At 56.2% G+C, this 27,567-nt stretch overlaps 1 protein-coding gene across 23 annotated transcripts in view; it reads left to right on the top strand.

Annotated features, from left to right (window-relative positions):
- Positions 1-671: 671 nt before the first annotated feature.
- The window catches only part of COL16A1 (collagen type XVI alpha 1 chain), a 65,871-nt gene continuing 38,975 nt past the window's right edge, over positions 672-27,567 (top strand). For 16 of the 23 annotated variants that reach the window (XR_014807387.1, XR_014807385.1, XR_014807391.1 and 13 more), the window contains exons 1-27: positions 11,872-12,047; positions 13,622-13,728; positions 15,642-15,716; positions 15,829-15,946; positions 16,824-16,947; positions 17,253-17,519; positions 18,097-18,177; positions 18,350-18,475; positions 19,229-19,282; positions 19,572-19,598; positions 20,147-20,182; positions 21,236-21,262; positions 22,380-22,442; positions 22,715-22,756; positions 22,885-22,929; positions 23,025-23,060; positions 23,426-23,488; positions 23,863-23,907; positions 23,992-24,087; positions 24,267-24,305; positions 24,881-24,925; positions 25,066-25,101; positions 25,864-25,974; positions 26,387-26,422; positions 26,643-26,678; positions 26,754-26,864; positions 27,225-27,269. Coding sequence is in view for 12 of the 23 variants with exons in the window: in XM_084963672.1 (XP_084819798.1) it covers positions 13,656-13,728; positions 15,642-15,716; positions 15,829-15,946; positions 16,824-16,947; positions 17,253-17,519; positions 18,097-18,177; positions 18,350-18,475; positions 19,229-19,282; positions 19,572-19,598; positions 20,147-20,182; positions 21,236-21,262; positions 22,380-22,442; positions 22,715-22,756; positions 22,885-22,929; positions 23,025-23,060; positions 23,426-23,488; positions 23,863-23,907; positions 23,992-24,087; positions 24,267-24,305; positions 24,881-24,925; positions 25,066-25,101; positions 25,864-25,974; positions 26,387-26,422; positions 26,643-26,678; positions 26,754-26,864; positions 27,225-27,269 (1,857 nt within the window). In the remaining 11 variants the exon portion in view is untranslated. Of the gene's footprint in view, positions 810-979; positions 1,359-4,971; positions 5,068-11,871; positions 12,048-13,621; positions 13,729-15,641; positions 15,717-15,828; positions 15,947-16,823; positions 16,948-17,252; positions 17,520-18,096; positions 18,178-18,349; positions 18,476-19,228; positions 19,283-19,571; positions 19,599-20,146; positions 20,183-21,235; positions 21,263-22,379; positions 22,443-22,714; positions 22,757-22,884; positions 22,930-23,024; positions 23,061-23,425; positions 23,489-23,862; positions 23,908-23,991; positions 24,088-24,266; positions 24,306-24,880; positions 24,926-25,065; positions 25,102-25,863; positions 25,975-26,386; positions 26,423-26,642; positions 26,679-26,753; positions 26,865-27,224; positions 27,270-27,567 lie in introns of those variants that run through there. The other 7 variants (XR_014807386.1, XR_014807393.1, XM_084963671.1 and 4 more) reach the window with 2 other exon arrangements.

The raw sequence follows: 27,567 nt of genomic DNA, 5'->3' as shown, positions 1-27,567 counted from the left end.
CTGGTGCTGGGAGACCAGTCCGCCTCCCATCCTCTGCCCCTCAACCCCCGGTGGGATGGGCCTCCACTTGCGCCTCTCCAAACCCCGCATCGCTGAAGTCGCCAGAAGGGCGCATGTATTGGGGGCCAGCAGTTGCCCCCACTCCCCAGGAATGTGCCCTCAGTCTCTAGGGCACCCAGCAGTAGGGGCAACAGGCCAAAGACCTCTGCCCCAAGTGCCCCCGTGCCCGGCTTTGTGCCCGCGTATACAGGGGTGCTTGCATACTCGGGGCTGCCTCCACCGCTTCAGCCTCCAAGACAGCCTGGCTTCCACAGACAGATACGTCCTCAGCTTTAGAGGCCTCCCCGTCAATGGCGCCATTGTTACTCCCTGACGCTCTCTTCCCCGACCCCGCGCTGGCGGAGGAGGCTCCCGTTTCCCTCGCTTCTGTCCCGGCCGCCAGAAGAGGGGGCCAGCACCAGTCCCAGGCTGTTAGAGGCCAGGGATCCAGGCCTCTCTGGACCCTGGGGCCAGGATACAAGGTTGGCTCTGGGCGGAGCCAGATAGGAGGCGGGGCCTAGGGTGGAGTCAGGGAAAGGCCCCCGGGTGGTGGGTGTGGCCCAAGGCGAGCTAGGGGCGTGGCCGATGGGGGTGGGGTGGGGATTTCCCGAACCCGGTCGCATCCTCCCCTCACCCTCCGCACAGCCCTCCAGCGGCTCCACCCTCCGCCCCAGCCGCTGCGGTCGCCCGGGAGCCCCGCCCGCTCTGGCCCTCAGTCCAATAGCCAGACAGACCGACCGTCGGAAGGCTCCAGGCCCCACTTAACAAAGGTCTTTTCTCGGGAGGCCGCGCCCAGCTCCCTGGAACTGCCAGGCTTTGAGGAGCGGGAGGAGGAAGGCGGGCGTGGGGGATGGGGAGGGAATGCATTTATTGGGCCTGCACCTCCACCCCACCCCCCCGCCCCCCGCGATCCCAAGGGTGTCCGTTCTTTTCTGGATAGACAGCTGGAGGTTCTGGGGCTCAAGCCCCGAACAGGAGGAGCGGGTCAGACGCCTGCACCGCCACGAGGCCGGCGTTTCTTCCCCTCTGCGCTCAGGCCTGGAGCAGTCTCTAAAAATAGACCGAGGCGCGGGAACCTGCCTATCCTGGAGGGGGTCTGGGAGGCCTGAGTCACCCTGGCGGGAGGGCCTCCCCCGCTACCCCCCATCTCGGGAGCCGAGGACGCCTTGACGCCCGGCCGGGCATCGCTCCGATCCTGTTGGCGGGACTCTGCGCTCTTGGCGGTGCCTTGTCCCCCCTCCCAGGCCCGGGGAGCAGTCCAGGCGATGGCGGCCCAGGCCGGGTGAGCGGTAGCCGTCACAGCCGGGAAGGATTAGGAGGTTCTGGTCCTGATTTATTTCGTTGTTTTTGTGCGTCTGGCGGCAGCCCCCCCCCAATCCCCCGCCCGCGGGCGGGACGGTCACTGCTACACCTGCCCTTCTTCTCCCACCCAGGCCCATGGAGATGTTCTAGGCTTCTGGGTGGGGACCTGGGCTCAGAGCAGGAAAACTCCCTAATTTAGATCTTAGAGGTTTCGGAGTTAGCACCCCCAACAGAAAACAGTTCCAGAGAGAGGAAGAGGCCTATTATGACACAGCAGATTGCGCTGTAACAACCCTGGATTCAAATCACAGCTCTGATTCTTAGCAAGCCACTTCTTAGGGTCTGTTTCCTTACTGTGAAGTGCTCAAGTTGAGGAAGACAACTGTTCACCTGTAAAATGGGAGTAATGATAGGATTGTCCTGATGAATAAAATTCTTTTTTGATTTTTCTCTTTTCTTTGGCTGCTACCCATGGCATGTGGAAGTTCTCAGACTAGGGATCGACCTACACCACAGCTGGGGCAACCACTGTGTCAGGCCAGGGATCAAACCAGGACCCAGCCACTGCAGTTGGACTCTTAACCTACTGCACCACAGCAGGAATTCCTAAAATTCTTTTTTATTTTTATTTCATTTCATTTTTGGGGGGTCTTTTTGTCTTTTTAGGGCTGCATCCATGGCATATGGAGGTTCCCAGGCTAGGGGTCTAATCAGAGCTGTTGCTGCCAGCCTACGCCAGAGCCACAGCAATGCCAGATCCGAGCCATATCTGTGAACTACACCACAGCTCACGGCAATGCCAGATCCTTAACCCACTGAGCGAGGCCAGGGATTGAACCCACAACCTCATGGTTCCTAGTCGGATTCGTTTCTGCTGCACCAAGACAGGAACTCCATTAAAATTTTTTTTAAAAAGAAGCAATGGAGTTCTCATTGTGGTTCAGTGGGTTAAGAACATGACATAGCATCTGTGAGGATGTGAGTTCAGTCCCTGGCCTTGCTCAGTGGGTTAAGGATTGGGTGTTACCGCAAGCTGCAGCATGGGTCCCAGATGCGACTCAGATTTGGTGTTGCTATGGCTGTGGCATAGGCCTGCAGCTGCAGCTCCTATTCGACCCCTAGCCTGGGAACTTCCACATGCTGCAGGTGCGGCAGTAAAAAGAAAACATTTAAAAAATAAAAATAAAAAACAGCAGTGACATGTTGGGTGTTAAATATGGGTTCAGTCCTGCTCAGCAAGTTAGTTATCATCTCTGGCACCTATTTTTCTCCTTTTCTGGATGTACCGAGGAGGATTAATGGGTGTGGTGTGCTTAGCTCTCTGCCTGGAAGGGCTCAGCTAAGCTGGTTGGGGCCTGGTCACAGGGGCGCTTGGGTGAATGTAGAACACCTGGGCCAAAGTGGGGGAAATGGGGGGCATCCTGGCTTGGCATGGGTCTGTCTCACCTGTTCCCCTTTCTGAGGAGGGGGCATGTTTGGGTCATTACGGGTTTAAGAGCCTCTGCCCTGGGGAATGGAAGGGGCTCAAGAGTCCTTACGATCAGCTTTTTTAGTGTCAGCAAAGGGCAGGGGTCCTCCTAAAGCCAAGCAGTGCATTAAAGCTGATGCTGACCCTGACCCCGAGCCTGAAACCAGGTCCCCCAGTCCCAGGCTCTTTCTTCCCACCTTCCAACCACCTCTTCTCATTCTTCCAAACACCAGTGTCAAGTCTTTTCTGAATGATCCAGTTGCTTTTATTTCTTTACATATTATTTGTTATTTATGCCACTTCATGGGGAAAAACATGTCTGATATCTGTTGGAAATATCATTGACCTTTCAAAGCTACAGGAAATCAGCTATATTGTAAATAGGAAGGAGGTGGAGGACTGTCAGAGATGAACATGGGTGTGAGGTGCTGGGCAAGAGTCCCTGGTGAGGAGTTCCCTTTGTGGCTTGGCAGGTTAAGAACTGACTGGTATACATAAGAATGCATGTTCAATCCCTGGCCTTGCTCAGTGGGTTAAGGATCTGGCGTTGCCAAAAGCTGCAGTGTAGGTTGAAGATGCGATTCCAATCTGGTGTTGCTGTGGCTGTGGCGTAGGCTGGCAGCTGCAGCTCCAATTCAGCCCCTAGTCTAGGAACTTCCATATGCTGTGGGTGCGGCTGCGAAAAAAGAAAAAAAATGAAAAGAGTCCCTGGTGAATTAGTAGCCCTCCCCCAAAATAATAATGTTAATAATGGACGTTTTTGAGCGTTTACTATGGGCTTGGCTTAGTTTCATGCATTATCTCATTTAATCCTCCCGACAGTTCCATGTGGTTAGGTGTTATCATTATTACCCCATTTGGAATGGAAACTAAGGGCTCAGAGAGGTAAAAGAATTTGCCTGAGAGAACAAAGCCAGGAAACAGCAGAGCCAGCATCAAACCGTCTCTGAGCTTAGATTTTGTCCTCTGCCTTGATGAACAAGTTGGCTTTTCACCCTGAATTTTCCCTTGCCTTACCCACTCCCTCAGCCTTCCTTCCTAGCTAGGTCGTCAGGCCTCTGCAGCCCAGCCCTGGGCACTATTGGGAGGAGGTGGGGCTGGGCAGCAGCCAAAGTTTCTCTCCACCCAGAGATTCCAGGATTCAAAGAATTTATGAGACCAACTGTCTGAGGCTCTTGCATGCAAAGACAGAATCTGGGAGTCCCTGGGTGCTCCTCTCCTCACCATGTCTCACCCAGGAGACTCCTTAGCTTGCCTTCCACAGAAGGCATTTTGTCCTTGGAAGGAGCTGTGCCCCTCTTCCATTCCCGCAACAAGCATTTATAAAGTGCCTCGTCTCTTGTCATAGGCTCTAGGGATGAAAGGGTAGCAAAAGCAGCTCTTTCTATGGCTTACAGTCTAGCAGGGCACAAAGTCGCTAAAACAAATCAAAGGTTGATAATTGGGAGTTCTCAGTGGTAACGAACCTGACTAGTATCCATGAAGATGTGGGTTTGATCCCGGGCCCCACTTAGTGGCTTAAGGATCCTGTGTTGCTGTGAGCTGCGGTATAGGTTGCAGACTCAGCTCAGATCTGGCGTTGCTGTGCTGTGGTGTAGGCTGGCAGCTGCAGCCCTGATTCGACCCCTGGCCTGGGAACTTCCATATGCTGTGGATGCATCTTGAAAAAAAAAAGTCGATAATTTGATAATTGATTATTACCCCCCCCCCCCTCCAGTTTCTGCTCAGCTCTGCTCCTCCTGGGAGACAGTTCCCAGTTGCTTTCCCCAGCCCCTACTGGGAAGAAGGCAAAGTGAAGATAGTCTCAAAACCTAACATGGGAGGGGCTGATGGGGAGGGAAGGCAGCCAGCAGATTGTGTTTGTTGTGGTTGAAAGGTGGCACTCTCGCAGCATTATGTGTAGGTATGGAATAGCTGGCGTCTACTGAATTCTGGGAACTGTGCTCAGCACTCGATATGTGTCATCTCAGGTAACCCTCACAGCATCTTTGTGAGCTGTGGTCAATTCCATTTACCAAGAAGGAATCTGAAGCCACTCCAAGAGGTGAAGGGAGCTGCCAAAAGTCACACAATAAGTGTCAGGAGTAGGGTTTGAACCCAATTATTCTAGAGCTGGAGCCCTGACCCTTAACTACTATGTTGAGTTCTTGTTTGACTTTCAGGTGAAGAAAATAAGACCCAGAGAGGCCTAGGGATTGGCTAAAGGTCACACAGCACAACACGACTGTGAGTTGGTCGGCAGCCAAAAGGATGCTTCGGTAAGAGTATACAAACTACAGCACCAGGACCTTGGGAGGCCAACTCTTGCTGCCAGAGGGGTTACTGGGGATGGGGCCCAGCCTGGAGGAAGGCTGGGGGCCAGGTCTCTCTGCGGATCCTTAGTGCTGCCTGGGCTCCACCCTCACCCCTGTGCTATGGGGCAAAGGACCCTTGGGATGCCTTGGCAGATGTGGGCTACACTGTTCCACTGTCCCTCCTTGTTTGTTATGAGATGTCGTCTCTGTGTCCTGCTCTGTGCAGGCCTGGGGAGGTGGCTGGTAGACAGGAGAAAAGCAAGTTTTAGTCCTCTGCTTAGTCCTTCACCTCCTGGGAGCTTCCAGTCTGTCTGGGAAGGGGACTGTTACACTGGCGAGCATTTACGGCATATTTACTAGGTGCCAGCACCCTGAGAGGGCCCTTCCCTTTGCCATTCTCTCCTTTAATCCTCTCCGCCAACCCTAGGTGACAAATAATGGCCGTTATTTCTGCCTTTCTAGGGAAGAGGTTATGTGATACTACCAAGTTATAGAACCAGGATTTGAACCCAGGCACAGGCAATCTAACATTCTGCTCCACGGCAGGGGTTCTCAACTGTGGTCCCTAGGCCAGTGGCCCCAGCATCACCTGGGAACTTATTTGAAAAGCAAACTCGACTGAATCAGGGGGTGGGGCCTGACAATCTATGTTTAATAAGTTCTCCAAGCTCCAGAACTTCTGCTCTTGCACCTGGGGAAGGAGGGGGGCTGGTTGGGGGAGGGGGGATGGGTGGGTGGTGGGGGTAGGGCTGCAGGTGACCTGACTAAGGTCATGGACCCTGGAGTCAGGCAAAGCTGAGTTCAAATCTCTGTTCTACCACTGCCCAACCCCATGACCTTGAGACTTCAATCATGAATCCTAGCTTTTCTGTCCTGTAAAGTGGAGGTGATAGCAGTGCCTCACCTCCTAGAGTTGTTGGCTGGGTTCAGTGAGTAGCTCCCATTTGACAGATTAAAAAAATGGTGGCTCAAAGAGGGAAAGGGACTAGTCCAGGACCCTTTGGTGTGGGCTCCTTCCCAGAGAGGACTCTGCCCTGTGGGTCTGTCCCCAGATGACCATTTCACCTCCAACACCACCTTGCCGGCAGTGTAACCTTGTGCTGATTGCTCACGTTCTCTCTGCCTGCCTCCTCAGGCTTAGAATGGGGATCATAACACTGCCCGGGCCTCCTGCCGCTGCTGTGAGAAATGAGTTTCTCCGCGCATGGTGCCGGCCAGCACTTCAAAAGGACTCAATAAATGTTAGCTGCGTTATTACAGGCAGAGGTGGGATCAAACCCTGGTGTCTTCTAACCGTCCCCACCCCTGGTCAGAGCAGGATTAAGAGTTTAAAGGAAGTCAGAGAGCGTGGGAATTCTGAGGAGCGGAGTCTTCCCCCGGGGGAGAGCATTTCAGACCTGATAATTCTGTGTGGTGGGCCACTCTCCTTGTGCATTGCGGAATGTCTAGCATCACCCCTGACCTCCAGCCTCTAGAGGCTAGGAAGTAGCCCCCTCCTCACATTGCAATAACCAATGTCCCCAGACATGGGTGAATGTGTCTTGGGGAGTAAAATTGCCCCATCTGAGAACTACTGAGGTAGCAGAATCAGGCAAGGTGGTTTTAGGTGCTTGACCACATCAGGTGGGTTAACACGGGATCCTACGGTTTACTTCAGGGTATAGTTGGCAGGGTGGGTAGAGGTTGGATTGGAATCCAGGGCTCTTGTGCTTGTCACCTCTCCACAGTTCCTTCGGAACAGGTGGGCAGAGCCCAGCGACCACCAAGCTGGGGCCCAGGGTGCGTGGAGTGTTCCCCCTTCCTCCCCCAGTGTCTACCTGCCTGGTCCTTGCCACGTCCACAGTGATGCCCATCAGAGTCTGGGCTTACCTTTCCAGAAGCTCCAGGGTGGCCAAGCCGAACAGGCGCCTGGTGCCATGTGCTGCTGAACTAAGACACCCTTGTTGGGCATCTAAGAATGCTGCCAGGACAAAGCTGCCAGGGCTGGGGGTGTCAGAGTGGAGCTCGCCATGGCCCTGCAGGGGAGCAGGCATCAGCAGGGGGAAGCACCTGCCCGCTGGTTGGGACCATAAAGCTGCCACTGGAAGTGAAAGATGGGTCCCCCTGTTGCAGGGGTGCAGATAGCTGTGGAGATGTGGTGGCAAGGAGAGGGAGGCAGGGAGGATGGGAGAGTCAGAGAGTCAGAGATACAGAGCCAGAAACAGAGACACAGGCAGAGAGAGACAGAGCGAAAGAGAGGAGAGACAGGGTGAAGAGAAGTGGAGAACACGGAAGCTCGGAGACAAAGAGAGGCAGGAGATAAGGACAGAAAGATGCAGAAAATGTGAGAAACAGACCACACACACACACACACACACACACACACACACACACAGAGTCTCTTTCTCAGACACACGCACACACACACGCAGAGTTAGAGACACAGATCTAAAAATAGAAGGAAACAGGAGAGTCAGAAACAGAGACGAGATGAGAGAGAGCTAGAGAGGGGGCTGGAGTCGCAGGGAAGAAAGAGCTAGAGAACAAGACGCAGAGAAAAGAGGCCAGATTCCGTGAGGGAGGCGAGCCAGTCACAAGAGACCGGCCAGAGACACCCAGGGGATCCGAGGAGGCATAAGGAGACCTAGGTCCTCTGACCTCAGGCTCCCCTCTGTGACCCAGAAGCCAGGCGCCTGTGTGTGTCCCACATGCATATTCATGTCTGTGCTTGTGTGTCACTCCTCCTGACTGTGTCTGTGTGCCCAGACGGTGCTCGTGTGCGTGCATCTGCCTGGGTGCCCGTGGGTGCCAGGCTCAGCTACAGAGCAGTGGGGACCGTGGACAAGCCCCCTCATGAAGAAGCTGGCTTATTAGCAGAGACAGTACACAAATACCAGGGCTGTGCAGAGATTTAAAGCAGAGTCACGTGCTAGAGACCCACTCAGGGCTCCTTCAGCTCTGGCGGTCAAGGAAGGCCACCAAGGAGGTGACCTATGACGGGAGACTTGGATGTCAAGGAGCCAGCCTAGCCTTTGCTCAGCTTTGCCAGCCTAGCACAGGTCAGGTGCGCGATCAATCTTCCCTCCTTCCTTCCTGAGGGAAGACTTGGCACAAAAGCCCCGAGGGGAAAGCCAATATGGTGAATTAAGGGCTGAGAAAGGAGAGCACAGGGCCACAGCTTCTGGGGTGAGGTGGCTGGACAGGAAGGCGGAGGCTGGATCATGAAGGACTTGGTAAGACCGAGGGAAAGATGGTGGGGTTTCTTCTCCGTGAAGTGGAAACGGGAAGATTGAAGGAAGAGAGCGAAACCACAGGTTTGGAAAGGTCTTGCTGGCTGCTGAGTGGGAAGTGGGGGGTGGGGAGACTCCTGCAACAGCCCAGACTGAAGAGGACAGTGGCTTCGGCTTAACTGGGGAGAAGTGGGTGGACGCGGGCTGTGTTTTGGGCATAGAATCAACAGAAGAGTGGGGATGGCGGTGGGGAGCAGGGCAAAGGAGGGAGCCAAGAATGACTCCTGGTTTTTTTTTTTTGCCTGAGCATCTGAGTGAGTTATGGTGGTGTTTACCAGAATGAAAAAGACAGGGAGATGCAGATCTCTGGGGCAGCACTGGTTTGGCTAAGTGCGATATGCCCGTGTGTGCCCCTGTGCACACCTGTGTGCACAAAGGCCGGGGCCCAGGTGTGCACGTGTACATGTGGGGATTCGGACCACTTCTGCTTGGCTGTGTGGGGGCTCCTGGGCCCGACCTGGGACCACCTCCCCCAGCCCCAGGTGCCCCTGCCAAATGGGGATTCCCCCGTGGCCAGCTGGAACAAAGGGGCGGGCGGGCCCTTGGCACTGCTGACATCTGGGCACACAACCCCAGGCCCAGGAGGCCTGGGAGCCCCGCCTGGCAGCAGCAGGCAGGCTCTGGGGCAGCTGGTGGCGATTAGTAGCGTTGATTACCTCGTGGCGATGCCATCTGGGGTGAGGGCACTGAGCCCAGCCCCACGGGATACCCTGCTTGCTGGCATGCAGGACTTTCTGGGGCTGGATGCATGTTAATGTGTCAGCATCACTGCATGCACGAAGATGGATATGCATTGGTGTATGCATACGTGAGTGGGCGTTTCTGTGGGAGCTGAGTCTGTGGGGCCACCTCTGACTGTGTGCTATAGGTCTGCATGTTTCTCTGTATATGTAGATAATTATGCCTCTGGGGACCTGTGTGCGTTTTTCCATGTGTATGTTTGTGCACATGTCAGTGTGCACATGCGTGTGTCTGTGTGTGTATCCAAGTACATGCAGTGCCGTATGCGTGCATTCTGAGAATTATGCACTCCTGTTTGAGTACATCCAAGGATGTTTTTCTGTGGCTTCCTCTGTGTTCACACATGTATCTCTGTGTGTCTGTGTATGTGGAGGAGGATTGTGTATGCAGGTGTCTGTGTGAACATAAGTGCCTACACATGCATGTGGAGTCGACACACACATGTGAGCAATGTGGAGTCGACACACACATGTGAGCGAACATATCTAACCACATGCTTCTGGATGGGCACACATATGCGTCAGGGTTCCGAGGAAGGGGCATAGGCACATTGCTAGATGGTCTATATCCAGGCATGGGGTGCGCCCTAGGCTTGGCTGTCCTTGTGAGCACCCTTGGGTGCTTGTCGGAAGGTATCTGGACTCCCTCTTCTCAGGTCCCTCCAGCTCTGGCTGCTCTGGGTCCAGCCATCCCCTCCAGCCTGGGAGGGTCTGAATGGGGGAAGGGTAAGAGTTACCCAGGATGGTACAGCAGTTAAGAGCATGTCCTATGGGTCAGGCTGGCAGGCGTGGTGGCTCCTGCCCCACGACCCACTAACCATGGGATCTTGGGCAAATTGGGATGTTCTGATGCTCCAGTTTTCCCCATCTGTAAAATGGGGATAAGCCCCACCTCCTGGGGCTGTTGTGAGGGTGAAAGGAGCCAGCCCATGTGAAGTTCTTAGCACAGAGCCTAACCTGTGGGTGTTGTCTATTCACTCCCAAGTGCCCACCACTCTGGTAGCACTCTATGGGTGGGCGGAGCCTGTGCCTACCCACCCTCAGGCCAAAGCTCCCAGAAAGCTCTGCCCCTCCATTTCCCGCCTGCTGAGCTCAGCACTTCCCAGGCCCCACCACTGTCGTAGCCACATCTGGGCTGGCTCCTTGCAGGGACCACAGTGGCTGTCTCTGTGGCCTTGGTTGGGGTTTCCGCTGACTCAGCGCCTCTGGCTCTGGAGGCGAGAAATCCCAGGCCTGCACCCCCCTCCCCCATCTGGGTTAAATGGGGTCAAGTGCTCTGAGTTCCACCACGCTGCTTCTCCAGGAAGCCCCTCTAGCACCAATCTGGGCACTCCAGTTGCTCCCCCACACCCGTTCCTACTATTCATGGGCCTCCTGAATCGACTTCTCTGTAGTTCCTCATTCTTGGGACCCAGGAATTTGCTGCCTCCAGGGTAGATCCCTGCGAGGGTCACTTGATCACCCCCCTTTCTCTGTACAGAACTGGGCACATTACCTGCTCCCTTTTCCACTGAAGTCCCATCTCTCATCCAGCTTCAATTCCTCTCACTTCCTTGGATCCTGATTATAAAGCAAGCCCTCTCCATGACTGGCGTAGAAACTGAATCCCGGGAGTTCCCGTCATGGTGCAGCAGAAATGAATCTAAGAACCATGAGGTTGAGGGCTCCATCCCTGGCCTTGCTCAGTGGGTTAAGGATTCAGCGTTGCTGTGAGCTATGGTGTAGGTCACAGACATGGCTCGGATCTGGTGTTGCTGTGGCTGTGGTGTAGGGCAGCAGCTGTAGCTCTGCTTAGGGAACCTCCATGTGCTACAGGTACTAAAAAAAAAGAAAAAAGAAACTGAATCCTAGTCCTACCCCCCTCACCTCATCCTCACCTCCTTCCAGAGTTCACAGTAATGAGAATAACTGTCGAGCTCCTTCTCTGTGCCCTTCGTAAGCACTTTTACCGGTCTTACCTTGTTTCCTGATCACGACAACCTCTAAGGTATATACATACCATCTTCCAAATGAGAAAGTGGAGTCATAGTTAAATAGCAAGTTCAAAACCACAAAGCTAGAGCAGAGGACAGGGATTTGAGCCCTTCTAACCTCATGGAATAAGGAAGACTAAGGAGACCTGCTGGGTTCTACTTGTCTGGAAATGAAGCCAAGCCAGAACAGAAAGGGTTAATTTACACACACACACACACACACACACACACACACCCAACTTCTGGAGGGCCACCTTCCCCCTAGTTCAGACGGTCAGAGTCAGACTAACTGGGACTCTTAGGCTGAGAAACTGGAAAAAGCTGACCAAGGAAGCTTGGGCACAGCCACGTCATGGATACCGTGCGACTGGGAAGGAGGGTCTCTATCCCGCCTCCCCCCAACCCCCCCAAGCCTTCTGGAGGCCCAGCCTGAGAAGGGGAAGGGGGTGGCATAGGGGAGGCCCTTCAAGATCCAGGCACGGCTCTTAAAGGGCCGGACTCCCCGCCCACCAGCTGCCGCCAGAGCCCCCTTGCAGGGCAGCTCCGGGCACGCAAGGTCCCGCCTTGCTCGCTCACCTGGCAGGAGGTGGGAGGGGCCGGCCAGGGAGCGCAGCCAGGCCAGGAGCGGGGCGTGCGTCCCGCCGCCTCTGCCACCGCTGGAGCCCCCTCCCGGCCCTCCCTCCCGCCTCTTGCCTGGCGGGCGGGTCCAGCTGTGTTCCATTAGCCGCCCTGGCAAGTCCCCAGCCCCCTGGACCGCCCCCTCTTCCCCCGCCCGGAGTGGCCGGCAGTCCCGGCAGACGCTCGGCGCGGGGCTGCATTCAGCCCCCAAAGCTCGGGGCCTGGAAAACTGGGGCCCCGAGGCCGGCCAGAAGTGATAGAGGACCTCCCAGCGGGCCTGAGAAACCCATTGGCTGCGCTGGGCTACCTGGATTACTCAGTGAGGTGGGGGATCCCCAGCCACGGTAAGTGGGGGTTGAGGGGGTTGCCTCTGGGCTCTGGGCTGAAGGGCCCCGTCTGGCCCTGACCTGCTGTGTGACCTGGGGCAAGAAGCATCCCCTCTCTGGGCCTCGGTCCTCTTCTCTAGAGCGGCATGAGCTCTAACTCCGTTGCAGCTCTGACTCTCCCTGCCCCCAAGTCTGTGCCTTTGCACTGGGACAGATCATCTCCTTGGAAACTTCTCTCCTTCTATCCCTGTAGTCTTTTGCTCTGGTGGGGGCTAGGGGACTGGAGGCCAGGGGTCAGGAGCGGGAAGGAGACCCGAGCACATCGATGTTCACGCATTCACATGCCTCTCACTGGTTGGCAGCCCGTCCATCGACTGGCAGGAGAGGGAGGCCAGGATAGAGTTTGAGAGATGGGATGTGCACACCAGGAGAAAGGGAGATGAATAGCCGGAGGGGAACTGTTCTGTCCCGGGAAGAAGGAAATTGGGGTCCTATCTGCAAATATATTGAGATGAGGGGTCCCTCCTGCTCTCGGTTTCCATGCAGAACTGAAGGAGGGTGACCAGAATTCCTTTACAGCTGGAAGGAATGAGATCAGACTTGCATAAGAACTTCCCGACAGGAAGGCTTATAGGAGGGGTAGTCACAGACTGGCTGTGTGCATGTGTGTTATGTGCAAGCTGGTGTGTCTGGGTGTACCATGAGCATGGGTCTCTGCAAGCATGCATGCAGGTAGGATGGTATGCACACACTGGCACAAATGTGCCTGTGTGTATGTGTCTGTGTATCTATGTGTGTCATGCCGACACACATGTGATTGTGCGCAAACGAAGCTGCCTGTCTCTGGGGAAGCCGGATGATGTATGGCTCTGTTGGACGCTTGCTGAGCCCGCATTGATTTATCTGGGCCCATCCATCAGGGTTTAATAAAACTAAAAGACGAGCATCCATCAGCCGGGGAGGTTGGCAACAAGGTCCCAAGCTGGGTGACCTGATCTCCTGCCCACTGTACCATGAGGGAAGCTTCCTTGGCCCCCACACAACCCTGTGATGCCTGCCAGGAGGCTCAGCCCAGTTGTCAGTCCCTGACCTTGTGGGTGCCAGACAGGGCCGCATGGCTGAGCTGGGTGCTACTAGCCAGGCACTAGGCTAGCATATACTGCTACAGCGCATGGGATGAGAAAATACTGAAATATTTCCAAGGGTCTTGACAAATAGCCTCTGCCTTAAGCCTCCTCGTTATCCCAAGTGAACTGGCCATCTAAGACCCTCTAGATCTCTCCCCAATTGAGCAACTATCCACTGGCACAGCCAGATGCCTCCTGGACCTGGTTTCATTGCTCTAGCCAGCATCCTGGTCTGGCTATTCCGTGTCTATGCCATACCGGTGGTTAAATATTTTGAAGATCACCCCGGCCCAAATCCTAGCCCAAGGCCTGTGGTTGGGCCTCTGAGAGGGACTGACGCCTGGCCAGACCTTCTACCACCCCAATACCAGGGCTGGGCCCCACGGGCTGGCTGCTGCTTGTCCACGTGTGTGCTCGTGCTCTGTAAGCCCAGGAATCCACCTTTCTGCTCTTGATGGTTTTCAGGTGCTGGGGCTGTGGCTGACTCTTCTGGACCAGGATGTGGGCATCTTGGGCTCCTGGCTTGTGGCTGCTCAGTATCTGCATCACCTGCAGCCATGGGGCAGGGACAGGTGAGATGACACGGGAGGATCAGAGTGCCATAGGCCTGCCACTGGCTCCCTGAGGTTCAGGGTCCATGCACACATATGACCATGGGTCCGGGTCATGTGGGCATTTAATAGGCAAGTCCTGGGGCTTGGCTCAGGGTGGCCTGAGGTGTTTGTAGACATGAACTAGGGTGAGGTGAGCTCAAGAGTGTATGTGTTTCTATCTACATTTTGGTGTGACTCTGGGCCACTCTACATCGCAGAGTCGCTCTGTGCATCTGTACCTACTCCTGTGTCTCTGTGTGTGAGAAGAACCCCCCTCCCCAACACATAAACCCATCCCGTGCCCTAAGTGCCAGCGAGGCCAGTGTGGAGGTGAGGAGCCGGCAATGAGCTCTCCCTACTGAGGAAGCTACATCCCTGAACAGGCCAGACCTCTCCAGTCCTTCCCATGGTGGAGAATCCATCCTCTAGCCCACGTGCTCCTCCTCCTCCACAGCGATCTTGGATAAAGGGCCCGCCTTCAGGCCCAGACGCTGGATGGGGCAGAGGGTGCAGCTTTCCAGGGCCCAAAGCCAGAGGAAGTTGACCGGGCAACTTGCCCTGCCCTGCTGGGTGCCCTCTAGCTGCATAACTGAGCAGAAATAGAACTCCTAGAACCCCCAGTCCAGCCAAAGGAGGCAGAAAAACCAAGATGCAGATGCTCGAGGTGGGGACATGTGACTACCTGTGGGCTGTGTGTGTACACATGTGTTTTTGCATGTTTGCATGTGTGCCTTACTCTCTTCTCCCTCACCGGATCCCTTGGGGGTTGGGGTAGAAAATTTCAACATCTGTAAGGAATTTGGGCCCATGGCCAAGGGGTGAGTCACCCATCGCTGCTGCCGATGCTAAAGACAGTGATAGTTTTTCTGGCCAGACCTGGAGGAGGAAGATTCCAGTGGGGTCACTGGGCCGAGGGATCCAGGATGCCTTCTTCTAGCCAGGCATCCAGGGGGCCCATCGCCCAACTTCTAGGAGCTGTATCCACCGTCTTATCCCAGCTACCCCATCTGCATTGATGAGAAGGCCTTTTTGATTCTGGCCTCTATGTTGTAGCACCTCTCCCAGTACTTCTGCTCAGTCAGCCCTAGCAAAGAGGCAGGCCCATGGCTGCCTACCTGTCCCTTCAAGGTTTTGGAGACCTGAATTAAGCTATCCCCTTCTCCAGGACCCTTTATCCCCTTCATATACCCCATTTGGAGTCCCATGGCTTTGGTGGTTCCCTTGAGCTTGTGGTCCACTCAGGCCCTCAGTCTCTTCTTAGTGTTTCATAACGTGGTTATCCAGGTGAAAAGTCAATCTGTTGACTCAGACTTGCGTCTGGCCTGCTTGTCTGTTTTGGCTGCGAGAAGCAGAACCCCACCCCTTGATGAGAACATGTGTACCAGCGGCATGTGGCATTGCCAGTGGCATGGGCATCTACAGCTCCCACATGTGCAGACACGCACACGCGCTTGCATATAGCACAGGGTGCATGGACCCAGTGCTTCCTTGCCCCTGAAGTTCTCCTCTGTCCCCGACTTGTAGATACAGAGCTCCCCACCCCATCTGAGCTGTAGGGCTGCCCAGAGTTTCTTACATTCCCTCACTAGCCTGGCCCCTGCTAGGGGGTCTTGGGGAGACACGGGTTCTAGGATTTCTGGTCCTGCTCTGCTATGAACTCACTTAGTAGCCTTGGGCCAGGCCTGTCTGCCCATCTGTGTACTGGGGGGCCTCCTGGCTCTCAGGATAGCCGGGGTCCAAAGGCAAAAGGTGAAAGCAGCCCCAGGGCAGAGCCTGGCTAAAGATCCAGAGTGGGGAACATACACTTACGCCATCCTGGGTTCCCCAAGAGCCTGGCTGTGCGCTGCCTCCGCCTGAGCCCACCGGATGCCCCACTGCCAATTCTCTTCCAGGGGAGCAGTGCCCACCTTCACAGCAGGAAGGACTCAAGTTGGAGCACAGAAGTGACTTATCCACCAACGTGACAGGTGAGTGCTCATCTCATCCTGTCACCCCCACCCCACCCACCCATCTTCCTGGAGTGGCCTTTCCCAGACTCACCTGTCCCACTGAGCTCTTCGTCTGGTGTCTCCCTCAAAGGCTTCAATCTCATCCACCGACTCAGCCTCATGAAGACATCTGCCATAAAGAAGATCCGAAACCCCAAGGGGCCTCTCATCCTGCGCCTGGGGGCCACCTCAGTCACCCAGCCCACTCGGTAAGGGCCCCGTTGTGACCACTTGGGATCAAGGCTGACTTCAGTCACACTCCCCAGCAACTCGGGACATGGAACCTAAGCTTGGGGGCACCTGAGGGTCTTTTTAGCCCACTTCTTGCCAGGAGTCAGCCTGGCCTCCACCCCTGGGCCTTGCAGGGTGGGCAGAGAGGAGGGGGCTGGCAGGCCCACCCTCTGTCCTTTCGCCATCTCTGGCTAACAGTGGGTGGAGGACAGATCTGCACCCTATGGTCACCGTGAGAACCCCAGGATGGAGGTGGGGACCTGCAAGTGTCGTGTGTGTGTGTGTGTGTGTGTGCGCGCATGTGTGTGCACACACGTGACCACATGTGTGAGGTCTAAACTCTCACAAGTCCCTGGATGGTCTGACCCCTGCTTACCTCTCCAGCCTCGTCTTCTAAAATGTTCATCTTTCTTTCTTGCTGCTCTAATCATGCTGAACCCTTTCATCTTTTTTCAGTGTCTCTTCTCCTACCCCAGGCCCAGTTATTCTCCCCAAGGCATCCTGGATTCCTTGGAAGCACTTACTGCGATCATAATGAAATAGTGAAACGGCCATTCTGGGGATTCTTTGTTTACAGCCTTACCACCCCCTGCCCCCCATTAGACTTGAAGGCTCCCTGAGGACAGACCCCTTCTTTGTGTTTTCACCACTTATGCCTGGCAGCGAGACCCTCGCCTGGCACACAGTAGGCCTGTAGTAAATGTCTGTAGAGTGAATGAACATGGGTCCGTGTGTGTGTGTGTCAGGGTGGAAGTGTGTGCCTGTGTGTGTCTCGTGTAAGTCCTGCGGGCCCAGGCTGGGCAGCAGGTAGTCTTTCACCTGAGCCTCAGGGCACCCTCCCTGCTCTACCCCCAGACGTGTGTTCCCACGGGGCCTTCCCGGTGAGTTCGCGCTGGTGCTGACGCTACTGCTGAAGAAACACACCCATCAGAACACGTGGTATTTGTTTCAAGTGACCGATGGAGATGGGTACCCGCAGGTGAGCCCAATCCCCGCCCACCCCCATTGCTCTTGGAGCATCCAGCAGTACCAGTGCCAGCCTGGCTTTGGTGCCAGCTTATGATTTCTGGGGCCTCCCTGCTCCATCCTGGTGCCCACCCTTAAGGCCACCCCCCCACACCTGTCCCATTCTCTTAGGATGTCTTGCCTTCTTGACCCCAACCAGCCTTCTTCCCTTTCTGGGCCTCAGTGTCCCCTCCTGTGAAACGAGCTTGAGGGCCCTTTGCCATGCTGTGGCTCAGGCGCTCTGACACTCTGTCCTGTGCCTTTCCCAATTCCACACAGATTTCCCTGGAAGTCAACAGCCAAGAGCGGAGCCTGGAGCTCCGGGCTCGGGGCCAAGATGGCGACTTTGTGTCCTGCATCTTCTTGGTGCCCCAGCTCTTCGACCTGCGTTGGCACAAGCTGGTGCTGAGCGTGGCCGAACGGGTGGCCTCCGTGCATGTGGACTGTACATCAGCCTCCTCCCAGCCCCTGGGGCCCCGGCGGCCCATTAGGCCTGTGGGTCATGTCTTTCTGGGCTTGGATGCTGAGCAGGGCAAACCTGTCTCGGTGAGTGTGGGGTCGGGCTTGGACTCTGGGAACCTGGGTGAACTCCCTGGAACCTATGTCTGACGAGATTCTCCGCTCGCTCAGAATCCGCTCATGGTTCTGCCACTGACCTGCAGATGCAGCCTGAAGATGCAAGGTCTTTCATGAGCTGGTCCCTATAAATGTCTGCAGCATCATTTCCATTCCATCTCCCCTCACAGCTTTGCTCTGGTGGAGTCCGTCCCGACCATCCATTGCACTTGGTACCTTCACACCTCCAGCCCATGCCTATGCTGTTGCCTCCATCTGAGTGCTTTTCCTTGCTTACCTACCTGCTGAATAGCTTCTGGTCCTCAAGGCCCAGTGCCTCTTCCCCTCTTGCTCTGGGCCAAAGAGACATGGCTCCCTTGTCTCCCTCTTCCTTGCATGTTTAGTTGTGTTTTTCTTTTTGTAGCAGCTCTGTTCTCGATGGTCTCCCAGGCCAGACCGGAAATCCTCTGAGGGCAAACCCTGGGATGGAACCATTTTCATGTCTCACTGGGGACCAGGACACAGAGCTATTTGCTAAAATGAAATGACACTTGCGTGTCCTTTGCAGTTTGACCTTCAGCAGGCACACATCTATTGTGACCCGGAGTTTGTGCTGGAGGAGGGCTGCTGTGAGATTTCACCAGGAGGGGTGAGTGGCCTGGCCCCAGCATAGCAAGGAGGCTTTGCGGGGGCACTTCCCAGGGGGACAGTGTGCTGGAGAAGAGGGACCAGGAAGGGGATGCCTAGAGATCTTAGGATGAGTGGATGAAGGGGCACTCTGCTTTCTATACTAACGGCAACCCTTTCCCCACCCCGGGCAGTGTCCCCCAGAGACTTCCAAGGCCCGCCGGGACACCCAGAGCAATGAGCTCATCGAGATCAATCCACAGACTGAAGGCAAGGTCTACACCCGCTGCTTCTGCTTGGAGGAGCCGCAAAACAGCAAGGTGGGTGGGCAGGGCAGGCAGACATGGGCACAGGCTGGCACAGGAGGGACTCCTCTTCCCCGGGGTAGTTGGTCATGTGCCCGGGGGCAGGGAGGGCACTGGAGGTCTTGCCTGTTTGTGTCCCACCCTCATTGGACTCAGAGAGGCAGAGACAGCCCGCAGTATGCCCTGTGCCCGCCTGCCTGCTGGCATTGAGAGTTGTGCCCATCTAGCTCTGGTACTACCCAGACCCTCACTGGTGCTACTCCAGACCCTGCTGGTGAGAGAAGGACAAGGCTGGCACCCAAAGGCAGTTTCTCTAGGACAAGGATAACTGGGGTCAGAGGCCAGGCCACACTGCTTGCCTTGGGCTCATTCATTCTCCTGGGCTAGGCTGGTTCACGCCCAGTACCATGGCCAGCTGCCCTGCCCACTGCCAGGTTCTTTAGGGGTGGTAGGGAAGCCTAGTTCCTCCCTTAGCCCTGCCCCCTGGCCGGGTAGCCTCCCTGCCCACCGGGCATCATGCCCAGCCTCTGGCTGCAGGAACACAGGATCCCATTGATTCATGGTCTTGTTTTCTCCGACATCACGTGGGTGGGGGGAAAAGGAGGGGGGCCTGTGGGGGTGCCAGAGGCCTGAGCAGGCTCTTGATGCCCTGGGAGCTGCCGGATGTTGGGCTGAGGGGTACCTGAGGTCCATGCCCTGCCTGGGGGCCCCTTTCTAGGGTGGGCCCCAGAACTGCCCCCTCAAGATATCCCCCCTCTGTCTGCCTAGGTGGATGCCCAGCTCACAGGAGGAATCAGCCAGAAGGCCGAAAGAGGAGCAAAGGTAGAGACAGTGGGTGGGCAGAGGAGCCCCCAGTGTCCTCAGCCTGCCCTCCATGTCCTCCGTAAACCCCTCGAGTAAGAGACTCTCTGCCCACGCTCTGCCCGCACTCTTGGACAGAGCTGAGGATGTGTAGGTGCCAGCTCCGAGAAGGCGGGATGAATGGGGGCGAGGCTGATAGTACCTGGCCCTGTCTGGGGTACCCGCTTCTGTGGTTCTTGGGTAGGGGTTTGGAAGCACAGCACTTGTCTTCCCCATCCCTGGCCCAGTCTCATGCCCTCCCTCTTCCCAGGCCCACCAGGACACAGCAGCCGATGAGGTAAGCCTCCCATCTAGACTGGCAAAAAGAGCTTGGTTGGTGAGGTGCCAGCATGAGCCCTTTGGGGCACTGGAGCCCAGACATGGGGGTGTGGGATGACCACACAGCTCCCAGCATTCCTTGGGGGCCTGATGCTGGGCCCTGCCTGTCTGCTGCTTCTCCTTAGGAGGGGGTTGTTTAGCCCTGGACACTCCTGCTGAGTTGGCAGGAAATGGCCACGGGCATCCCCGAGAGAGAGCCCAGAAACCTTGGCTGGGGACCCTGGATTCTGGGCCTTATTCTGCTCCAACATGCCGTGTGACCCAGGGCCCACTGCTACTCCTTTCTGGGCCTCAGTTTCCTCATCTGAGAAATGGCTCGCCTCTGGGCTGATGGGAATCCAGGGCTGAGGGCTGTTTGATCGGATTTCCATCTTCATGCTCCCTCACCTCCATCCAGGATTCCTGTGATGTTCTGTGTGCTTGGTGTGTGAATGGCGGGGGAACAGGGCCGAGAGGACTGGTCCTGGGCTCTCGGACCTGACCTCCAGGCCCATTCTCCCCTTTCAGTGCCCACCCTGTGTCCATGGCGCCCGGGAGAGCAATGTGAGTGAAGAGCGGGTGTGCTGGGTGGAGTGGATGGGGGCTGGGAATGGATGTTGCCTAGAGGTTGGCTTGGCAGCTTCCTGGTTCAGGACAAGGGGGTCTTTGTGCACTTTCGCACACTCTGCCTGCCCATCCCCCAGAGCTGGACCTGACCCTCACCCCCTTCCCTGCCAAGCCAGGGCCCCATGGAAGGAAGCCTCAGGCCCTGTGATCTGGGCAATGTTTTGGGATCCATGGCAGAATGAGGACGGGGTGGTGGCTGGCGGGTCAGGGCCTTGGTTACTAATCTCAGCTTGGCAGCCCCCATGAGGACTCAGACCTGCTCTCCTTGGGGGCGATTTCCCGTGTTATCTCGGAGGTAGAGAAGGGGAAGAGCTGGCTCAGGGTGACACAGCCCAGCACTGGCTCCCAAAACACCTGTTGGCTCAGGGCCTCCTTTCCTCTCCCTCTCCAGTTGGTCCTGGCCTATCCTCCCTCTGGGGGGCCAGAAAGACAAGGGAAGGGGGCTCAGGGCAAGCCCAGCTGGTTCCTAACTGTGTCTCTTCCGTGGGCAGTATGAGTCACCACTTTCCCACAGCCTGACATTCTGAGTTGACATGCCACATTGATCTACAAAGGGCACAGCCCCACTCCCTTCAGCTCTAAGCCCCTGACCTTGGGAGACATCAGAAAGTATCCCCTCACTGCCCGCCCCTCTTTCCATCCAGTCTCCCACCAAATCCAGTGAAGCGAATGGTCCCCAGATGTGCAGGGGTTACCATGGCAACCGAGCAGCCATATTATCCTAGCAATGTGGGGGTGGGGGGTGGGGGGGTGGAGCTAGCCAAAGTCAGGCAGGTTACAGAAGGCAGGTCAGACCCCTTTGTAAGTTTGACAGTTTTAGGATGTAAATCAGCATGCTAGTTGGCCTCAGAGGTAGAGCATGGGCTGGGATTCAGGCTGTTGGTCCAGCCACCATGCTGTGTGACCCTGGCTAAAATGCTCACCCTCTCTGGGCCCCTGGTTTCTTCTCCCTCCCTGAGTTGCTTAATCCTCTCTCCTCTGTCCCCTCAGGTCACAATTGGTCCCTCTGGTCCCAAGGTGAGTCCCAAGTGGAAAGCAGGACATACCTGCCCTCTTCAGTGGTGCTGGCTCATCTCCTAGCATGTGGCCCCTTGGCTGTGTGTGCATATCAGGGCCCCCAAAGCCCGCATATGTGTGGGGTCATTAGAGGGGTGTGTGTGTGTGTGTGTGTGTGTGTTGGAAAGTAGAGGAGGTTGTGTGTATGTAAGGATGTGATGAACTGCCTTTTTCTGAGGTCTTGCTGTGTATCGGGGCCTGGGCCACTGCCCTGTGACCTTCCTGAACGGTCTCAGGCATCTCGTGGGGTGGGTACTATCATTTTATTTCAGGGAAAACCAAGGCCCGGCTGTGCACATGTGTGCGACTGGTGTGTCAGAGTGATTGTAATTGCATGTGGCTATGTGCATTTCTGGACACTTGTTTACATGTGTGCAGCCCACTGGGATGTGGGGGGTGAACCCGTATACCCATGGGCCTGACAGGACCACAGAGCTTGTGGGTGATGGGGTAGGCAGCATACATGCAAATGCGATATTGAACACTTGTGTGTGCCCATGAGTATACACTGGCATTCTTAGAGTCACCTTCATGTGCGTGCTGAGTGGCACCGAGCACTTTACCTGCAGGGTCCCATTTCTTGCCCACCACATCCCCTTGAGGTAGGTGCTGACACGAACCCCATTTTATTGATGAAGAAACTAAGGCACAGAGCAGTCACGTGTCTTGCCCTGAGTCACGTGCTTGTTAAGTGGTGGAGATAAGATTTGAACTCAGGCAGCCTAACACTCATCAGGATGGGTTTCTGCCACTCCACGTGTGTGTTCATGCACATGAGCCCCTGCACCCCTGGGTGTGCTGAGTGTGAGCTAGCGTGCTCGGGTGAGGGTGTGGGGAAGAGATACCTTCTGCATGAGACCATAGATTAGCCAAATATAGCCTTTGGGGGTGGGAGGGACATGTGGATGACTGCGTATGGGATCCATATGCTGTGTGCGTGGTGGGGGTTGGGGCAGGGCTGTGCTCATTTGCACACACACGTGTGTGGATGTGTGGGGAAGACCAGATGGGGGAGAGCCTCCTTGAGGGTCCCATGTGCCCCCTGTGGTCCCAGCCCTTGTTTTGCTCTCATTCACAGGGAGGAAAAGGCGAGCCGGGCCCGCCTGGTCCATTAGGACCCAAGGGAGAGAAGGGAGCCCGGGTAAGTGCCATGGCCATGCCCACTGCATACCTTCCTGGCTGTGTCCTGGGTTTGGGCCGGGATGGGAGCCCTCATCCCATCCTCTCAGCTGGAAAACTACAGCCTGATCCATACAGAGGAGAGGGCCAGGGTCCCTCTAAGGCTCAGTGTGTAGAAACCTCTATTTTCTAGGGGCACCTGGGACTGTGGGATTCCTGGGCCCTTCGTCCTCCAAACAGATCTAGGGTGACTCCCCTAGGAGGTCCCCCTGATCCTTTGATCCCTACTTCTAGGGCAATGACTGTGTTCGAATCTCCCTGGACGCTCCACTTCGGGTAAGACCTCGGGGAGGGGGGTACTGCTTTAAGGCCAATGTGGAGTCAAGCCCCTGGGGTTGGGGCTGTGCCCTCAGAGCCCAGGGGGTGACCCTGGGCCCTTCTCAACATCTCATCTCTCTGTTCAGTGCTCAGAAGGCCCGAAGGGAGAGAAGGGGGAGTCTGGAGCCTTGGTGAGTACGGGACCAGGGACAGGGGAGGGCAGCGGGGTCCCGGCCCAGCCTACCCGCACTTTCCTCACTCCTCCTTTGTCCCCTTCTTACCTCAGGGACCCTCCGGACTCCCAGGCTCCACAGGCCAGAAGGTAATGGTCCTGGACTTTGAGGGGTGGGTGCTGCGGAGGTCTGCGGACGCTATAGCCAGGAGGAGGGGGCATCCAAAGTCTTCCTAGAGGATGTTGTCATTGCCAGTGACCTCCAGCCCTCTCAGCCACCCTGCCTTGTCCAAATCCCCACCAGCCCCAGAGGGAAAAGGGACAGACTCTCTGCAGGAATGGCCTGGCTGGTTTGGAAGTTCTTCCTGTTGTCTACCCTCCTGTAAAGCCATTTAATCTCTGGGGAGGCTGAGACCACAGGTCTGGGAAGCAGGTGTCCCTCCCCAGAGGGAGCTGTCCTGGAGCCTCCCAGCCCCATCCCTCAGCCCCAGTCACGTTGCCTCTTCCTTCTTCAGGGCCAGAAAGGCGAGAAGGGAGACGGAGGCATCCAGGGCTCGCCGGGAAAGCCAGGCCGAGATGTACGGTGCCTGGGACCCTCCTCGCCAGCCCCCACCTCCTTCAGCACGTGGTCTTGAGAGAGAGGCCAGAATAGAACCTTTGGAGTCTGACACTACCCAACTCAGACACGAGACAGGCAACCCAGGGAGGGGAGGGCCGTGTCCCAGGAGGGGGCAGAAAAGGGCCTGAACCCGGGCCTCCTGACTCCCAGCCTAGGAGCCCCTGACCTCTAGGCCCTGGGGTTGACATCTGATGACCTTGGGGCACTGGGCAGAGTCTGGCTTTGGGAGGGGGCACTGAGGGCAGGCGGCTGGGAGTTTCCACGTCCCCAGGGGGGCTCCCGCCCGAGGGAGGTGTCAGGTCATTCATTCTCACAGCCTCCCCCCGCCCACAGGGCCGGCCGGGAGAGATCTGTGTCATGGGGCCCAAAGGGCAGAAGGTGAGTTGTGGGTGTCCAAGGGGTGAAGGGTGGATAATAGGCAGAGGTGGTGGCGTTCTCACACCTACCTTGTGTCTGTACCAGGGAGACCCCGGTTTTGTTGGGCCTGAGGGGCTGGCAGGAGAGCCTGGACCTCCTGGCCTCCCTGGGCCCCCTGGGATAGGACTTCCTGGGACTCCAGTGAGTACCCCCTTGTCCCCTCCTGCCATCCTTTTCTCAGAGACCCTTCTCCCTCCTGGCCAGGGTGGGGAGGGAAGGCTCGGTCCCAGGGGTCCTGGTTGTGGGGAAGGGCCAGAGGGGACCTCATTGTAATGCGAGGGCCCCAGGAAGCCCCTGGCTGACCCTGTTTCTGCCCTCAGGGGGACCCAGGTGGCCCGCCAGGCCCTAAGGGAGACAAGGTAAGCATGGGCAGGAGCAAGGCTGCATGGGGGACCCCTGCTCCTTGGGAGGAGAGAGGAGAATGGAGCCCGGGAGTGGGCGTGTTGGGGGGGAAGGGGCTGGCGGGCAGGGTCCCCATCCCAGTGCTTGCTGACGTGGGAGCCTTGGCCTGGGTTCCAGGCATTGGGACAGGCCGGCCTAAGTCTGGTAATGACAGGCCGGCCTACGTCCGGTAATGACAGGCCAGCCTAAGTTCATTTTAGGTCCTTGTGCCTTGAAGAGCAGAAAGCCCTAGAAAGGTCTTTCTGCTGTGATTTCTCTGGGGTCACTCCGGTCGCCTCCCAACCTGCCACACAGGGGAAGGGGCACACAGAGGCCTCATGTTCTCCCTTCCTTTGCAAGTAGAAGGACTTGGGTTAGACATGGAGAAGGACAGGCAACAGGAAGTGAGTGTTTGTTTAAAAACAGACCAAGAGGAGATGGGAGATTTGGCGAGATTGTCCTGCTCAGCCAGGGAGAAGATTGGATGCGGGAGGGGTGGATGGGCTGAGGTCATGGCCAAAAGCCGCCAGCTTAACTCTTCTTCTGACCACAGGGCAGCTCTGGGGTGCCGGGAAAGGAAGGTCCTGGTGGGAAACCTGTAAGTGACCCCATTCTGGGGATGGGGAGGGGGCCGCTGCCCACCATGCCCAGGGCTGCTCTTCCAGGGCCTCCAGGGGAGGGGGCTAGGTCCTTGGGCCCAAGCTTCTGTGACACTAATTCTCACTGCTTCTCCAACAGGGGAAGCCAGGGGTGCCCGGGCTGAAGGGACAGAAGGTGAGTCCCAGACCTTGGGTTGGGGTGGGAGTGTGAGCCTCTCTCTGGAGGTGACACTGAGCATCAAGGGCACTGGGCCTGGGACCTTCCTGGGAGAACCTCCCACCTCTTCTTTGTTCTTTTGGGTGCCTGTGTGATTACTAACCAAAGAGCCTGGTTTGGGAGTGACACAGCCAGGTTCAAATTCCACTTTGGCCATGCATGTGAACATGGAAAGTCAATTAACTTCTCTCTCTCTCTCTCTCTCTCTCTCTCTTTTTTTTTTTTTTTTTTTTTTGCTTTTTATGGCTGCACACAGCACATGGAAGTTTCCAGGCTAGGGGTTGAATCATAGCTGCAGCTGCTGGCCTAAGCCACAGCCACAGCAGCAAGGGATCCAAACTGCGTCTGCAACCTACGCCATAGCTCACGGCAATGCCAGATCCTTAACCCACTGAGCAAGGCCAGGGATCGAACCCATGTCCTCATGGATACTGGTCGGTTTGTTACCACTGAGCCACAATGGGAACTCCTTAACTTCTCTTTTTGCCCAAGTTTCCACATCTCTAAGTGGGCCGCAATGATTTCTCGTGGCTTGTTATGAAGGTGTTGTTTTCGATGTCCTGGACGCGTAAACTGAATGCATGAGTCAGTTGAATAGAAAGCGCCCCCAGTGTTCCTGCCGACCACTTTGCCCTGACCCCCCCCCCCATGTCTAGAGCACTCTGTCTTCCTCAGGGTCTCAGCCCCCCTTGTCCACTCATGGTCTCTCCTTTCTGCTAGGGTGACCCCTGTGAAGTGTGCCCAACGCTGCCTAAAGGGTTTGAGAACTTTGTGGGGCTCCCTGGAAAGCCAGGGCCCAAAGGAGAACCAGGTGACCCAGCACCAGCAAGGGTGAGTGTCCAGGGTGACGGTTGTGGGGCTCCACAAAACACCCTCGGGGGCGGGGGGCATACTCATGGAGAAGAATTGTGTAGAGGGGCTGGAAACTTATCATGGCCATAGAGACATTGTGGGCAGAGAATCTAGGCTCTTTACTCCAGGGGTGTGGGGGCTTAACCATAGAGTTTAGGGCTGGGCTAGAAGGCCACCCCAGGTCTCCACGGCAACCAATCAGGGTTTTCCAGCCAAGGTTTAAGATGCCTTTTGGGCAAGCTGGGGTGGAGCCAGCCCTTATAGTGAGTGAGGCTGCACCTTCCTCCTGGATTGGGTGTTCCTTGGGGGTACAGAAAAGAGATGGGTAGGGCTGGGTTAGGGTCCTGGCCTGGACTATGTACCCCACTCCTTCACAGACCCCTTTTTTCAGGAGGGCCTGAGAGCTGTTGGACAAAAAGGTGATCGGGTATGTGTAGACAATTGCCGCTTGGGTAGCTTAGCCTGGCCTTGTTTTCTCCATCTGTTCCATGGGTTGGTGAGCCCTGATTCTGGGGTGCTGACCTTGAATCCCCTGGGAACCCTGGGTGTTTGAAGGGTTTGTGATGTGTTATCTCCTATGTGGCTGGGAAGTTTGGGGTGCCCCCCCACATACCCAGCCTCAGCTCATAAACCTTTTCCCCCTACAGGGAGACCCCGGCATCCAAGGCCTCAAAGGAGAGAAGGTGAGGGCCCCTGGCTTCTGGCTGCCCCCTTCCGACTTTTGGGAGCCTCTCTGATTCCTTTTCTTCCTTCCCCAGGGGGAGCCCTGCTCGTCCTGCAGCTCAGCTGTAGCTGCCCAGCACCTTGGGCCCTCTACAGGGGCCAAAGGAGATGTGGGCCCTCCTGGCCTCGGTGTGCCTGGCCTTCCGGTGAGTGATTGCTTCCTTCTAGCCCGGGCAGGTCAGCCCATCCTGGCCACACTGCTGGCCTCTCTGGTTCCTTAGGCCCAGAGTCTCAAGTTAGAGACCAGGAGGGAGGCCCTGAGGCAGGTGTCCCAGGCATGTAGCCTGGTCTTTCCCCCCCACTCCTGCACTGCCCCAGGACACCCTCTTAGAACCTCTGAATGCCCAGCCATATAACAGAGGTCATTGTGCAGCTACCTGCAGGGTTGTAGGATTTGTAATTCCGAGCTGGCCTGTCTCTTTCTGGGTAGACATTGGGACCTGTGGAGTCCTGGGGGGGGGGGGTGGGTAGATGCTGTGATGTGATGTGACATGATTGTTTTTCAGGGGAAAGTTGGGGCTCCGGGGCCAACAGGTCTGAAAGGAGAGAAGGTGAGACCTGGGTTAGATGTCATGGACACTGGGGCTTCTTGGCAGGGAGGCAAGGAGGGGGCCCCTGGGCAGGGAATGGGGACAACACAGATAAGAGATCAAACTGTAACTTCACAGAGAAATACATTCATCAGTGTTTTGCAGACTGGAGTCAAAGAATTAATTTCTGAGAGCCCGCATGCTCTCCAAGAGAGTTGCTTAGTGCTGTACTTTTAATTTACTAATAATCCGAAACAGTTAAGTACATTCAAGATTACCTTGTAATAAAATAATGATGATAATAACACTTCTTTACCAC

This window comes from Sus scrofa, chromosome 6 (assembly GCF_054392235.1).
Source record: "Sus scrofa isolate SSC_HxYL_T2T_F1_AM1 chromosome 6, Sscrofa_HxYL_maternal_Yorkshire_Landrace_v2.0, whole genome shotgun sequence".
In the NCBI taxonomy this organism is placed as follows: domain Eukaryota; kingdom Metazoa; phylum Chordata; class Mammalia; order Artiodactyla; family Suidae; genus Sus; species Sus scrofa.
This window is presented reverse-complemented; position numbering and strand designations above follow the sequence as displayed.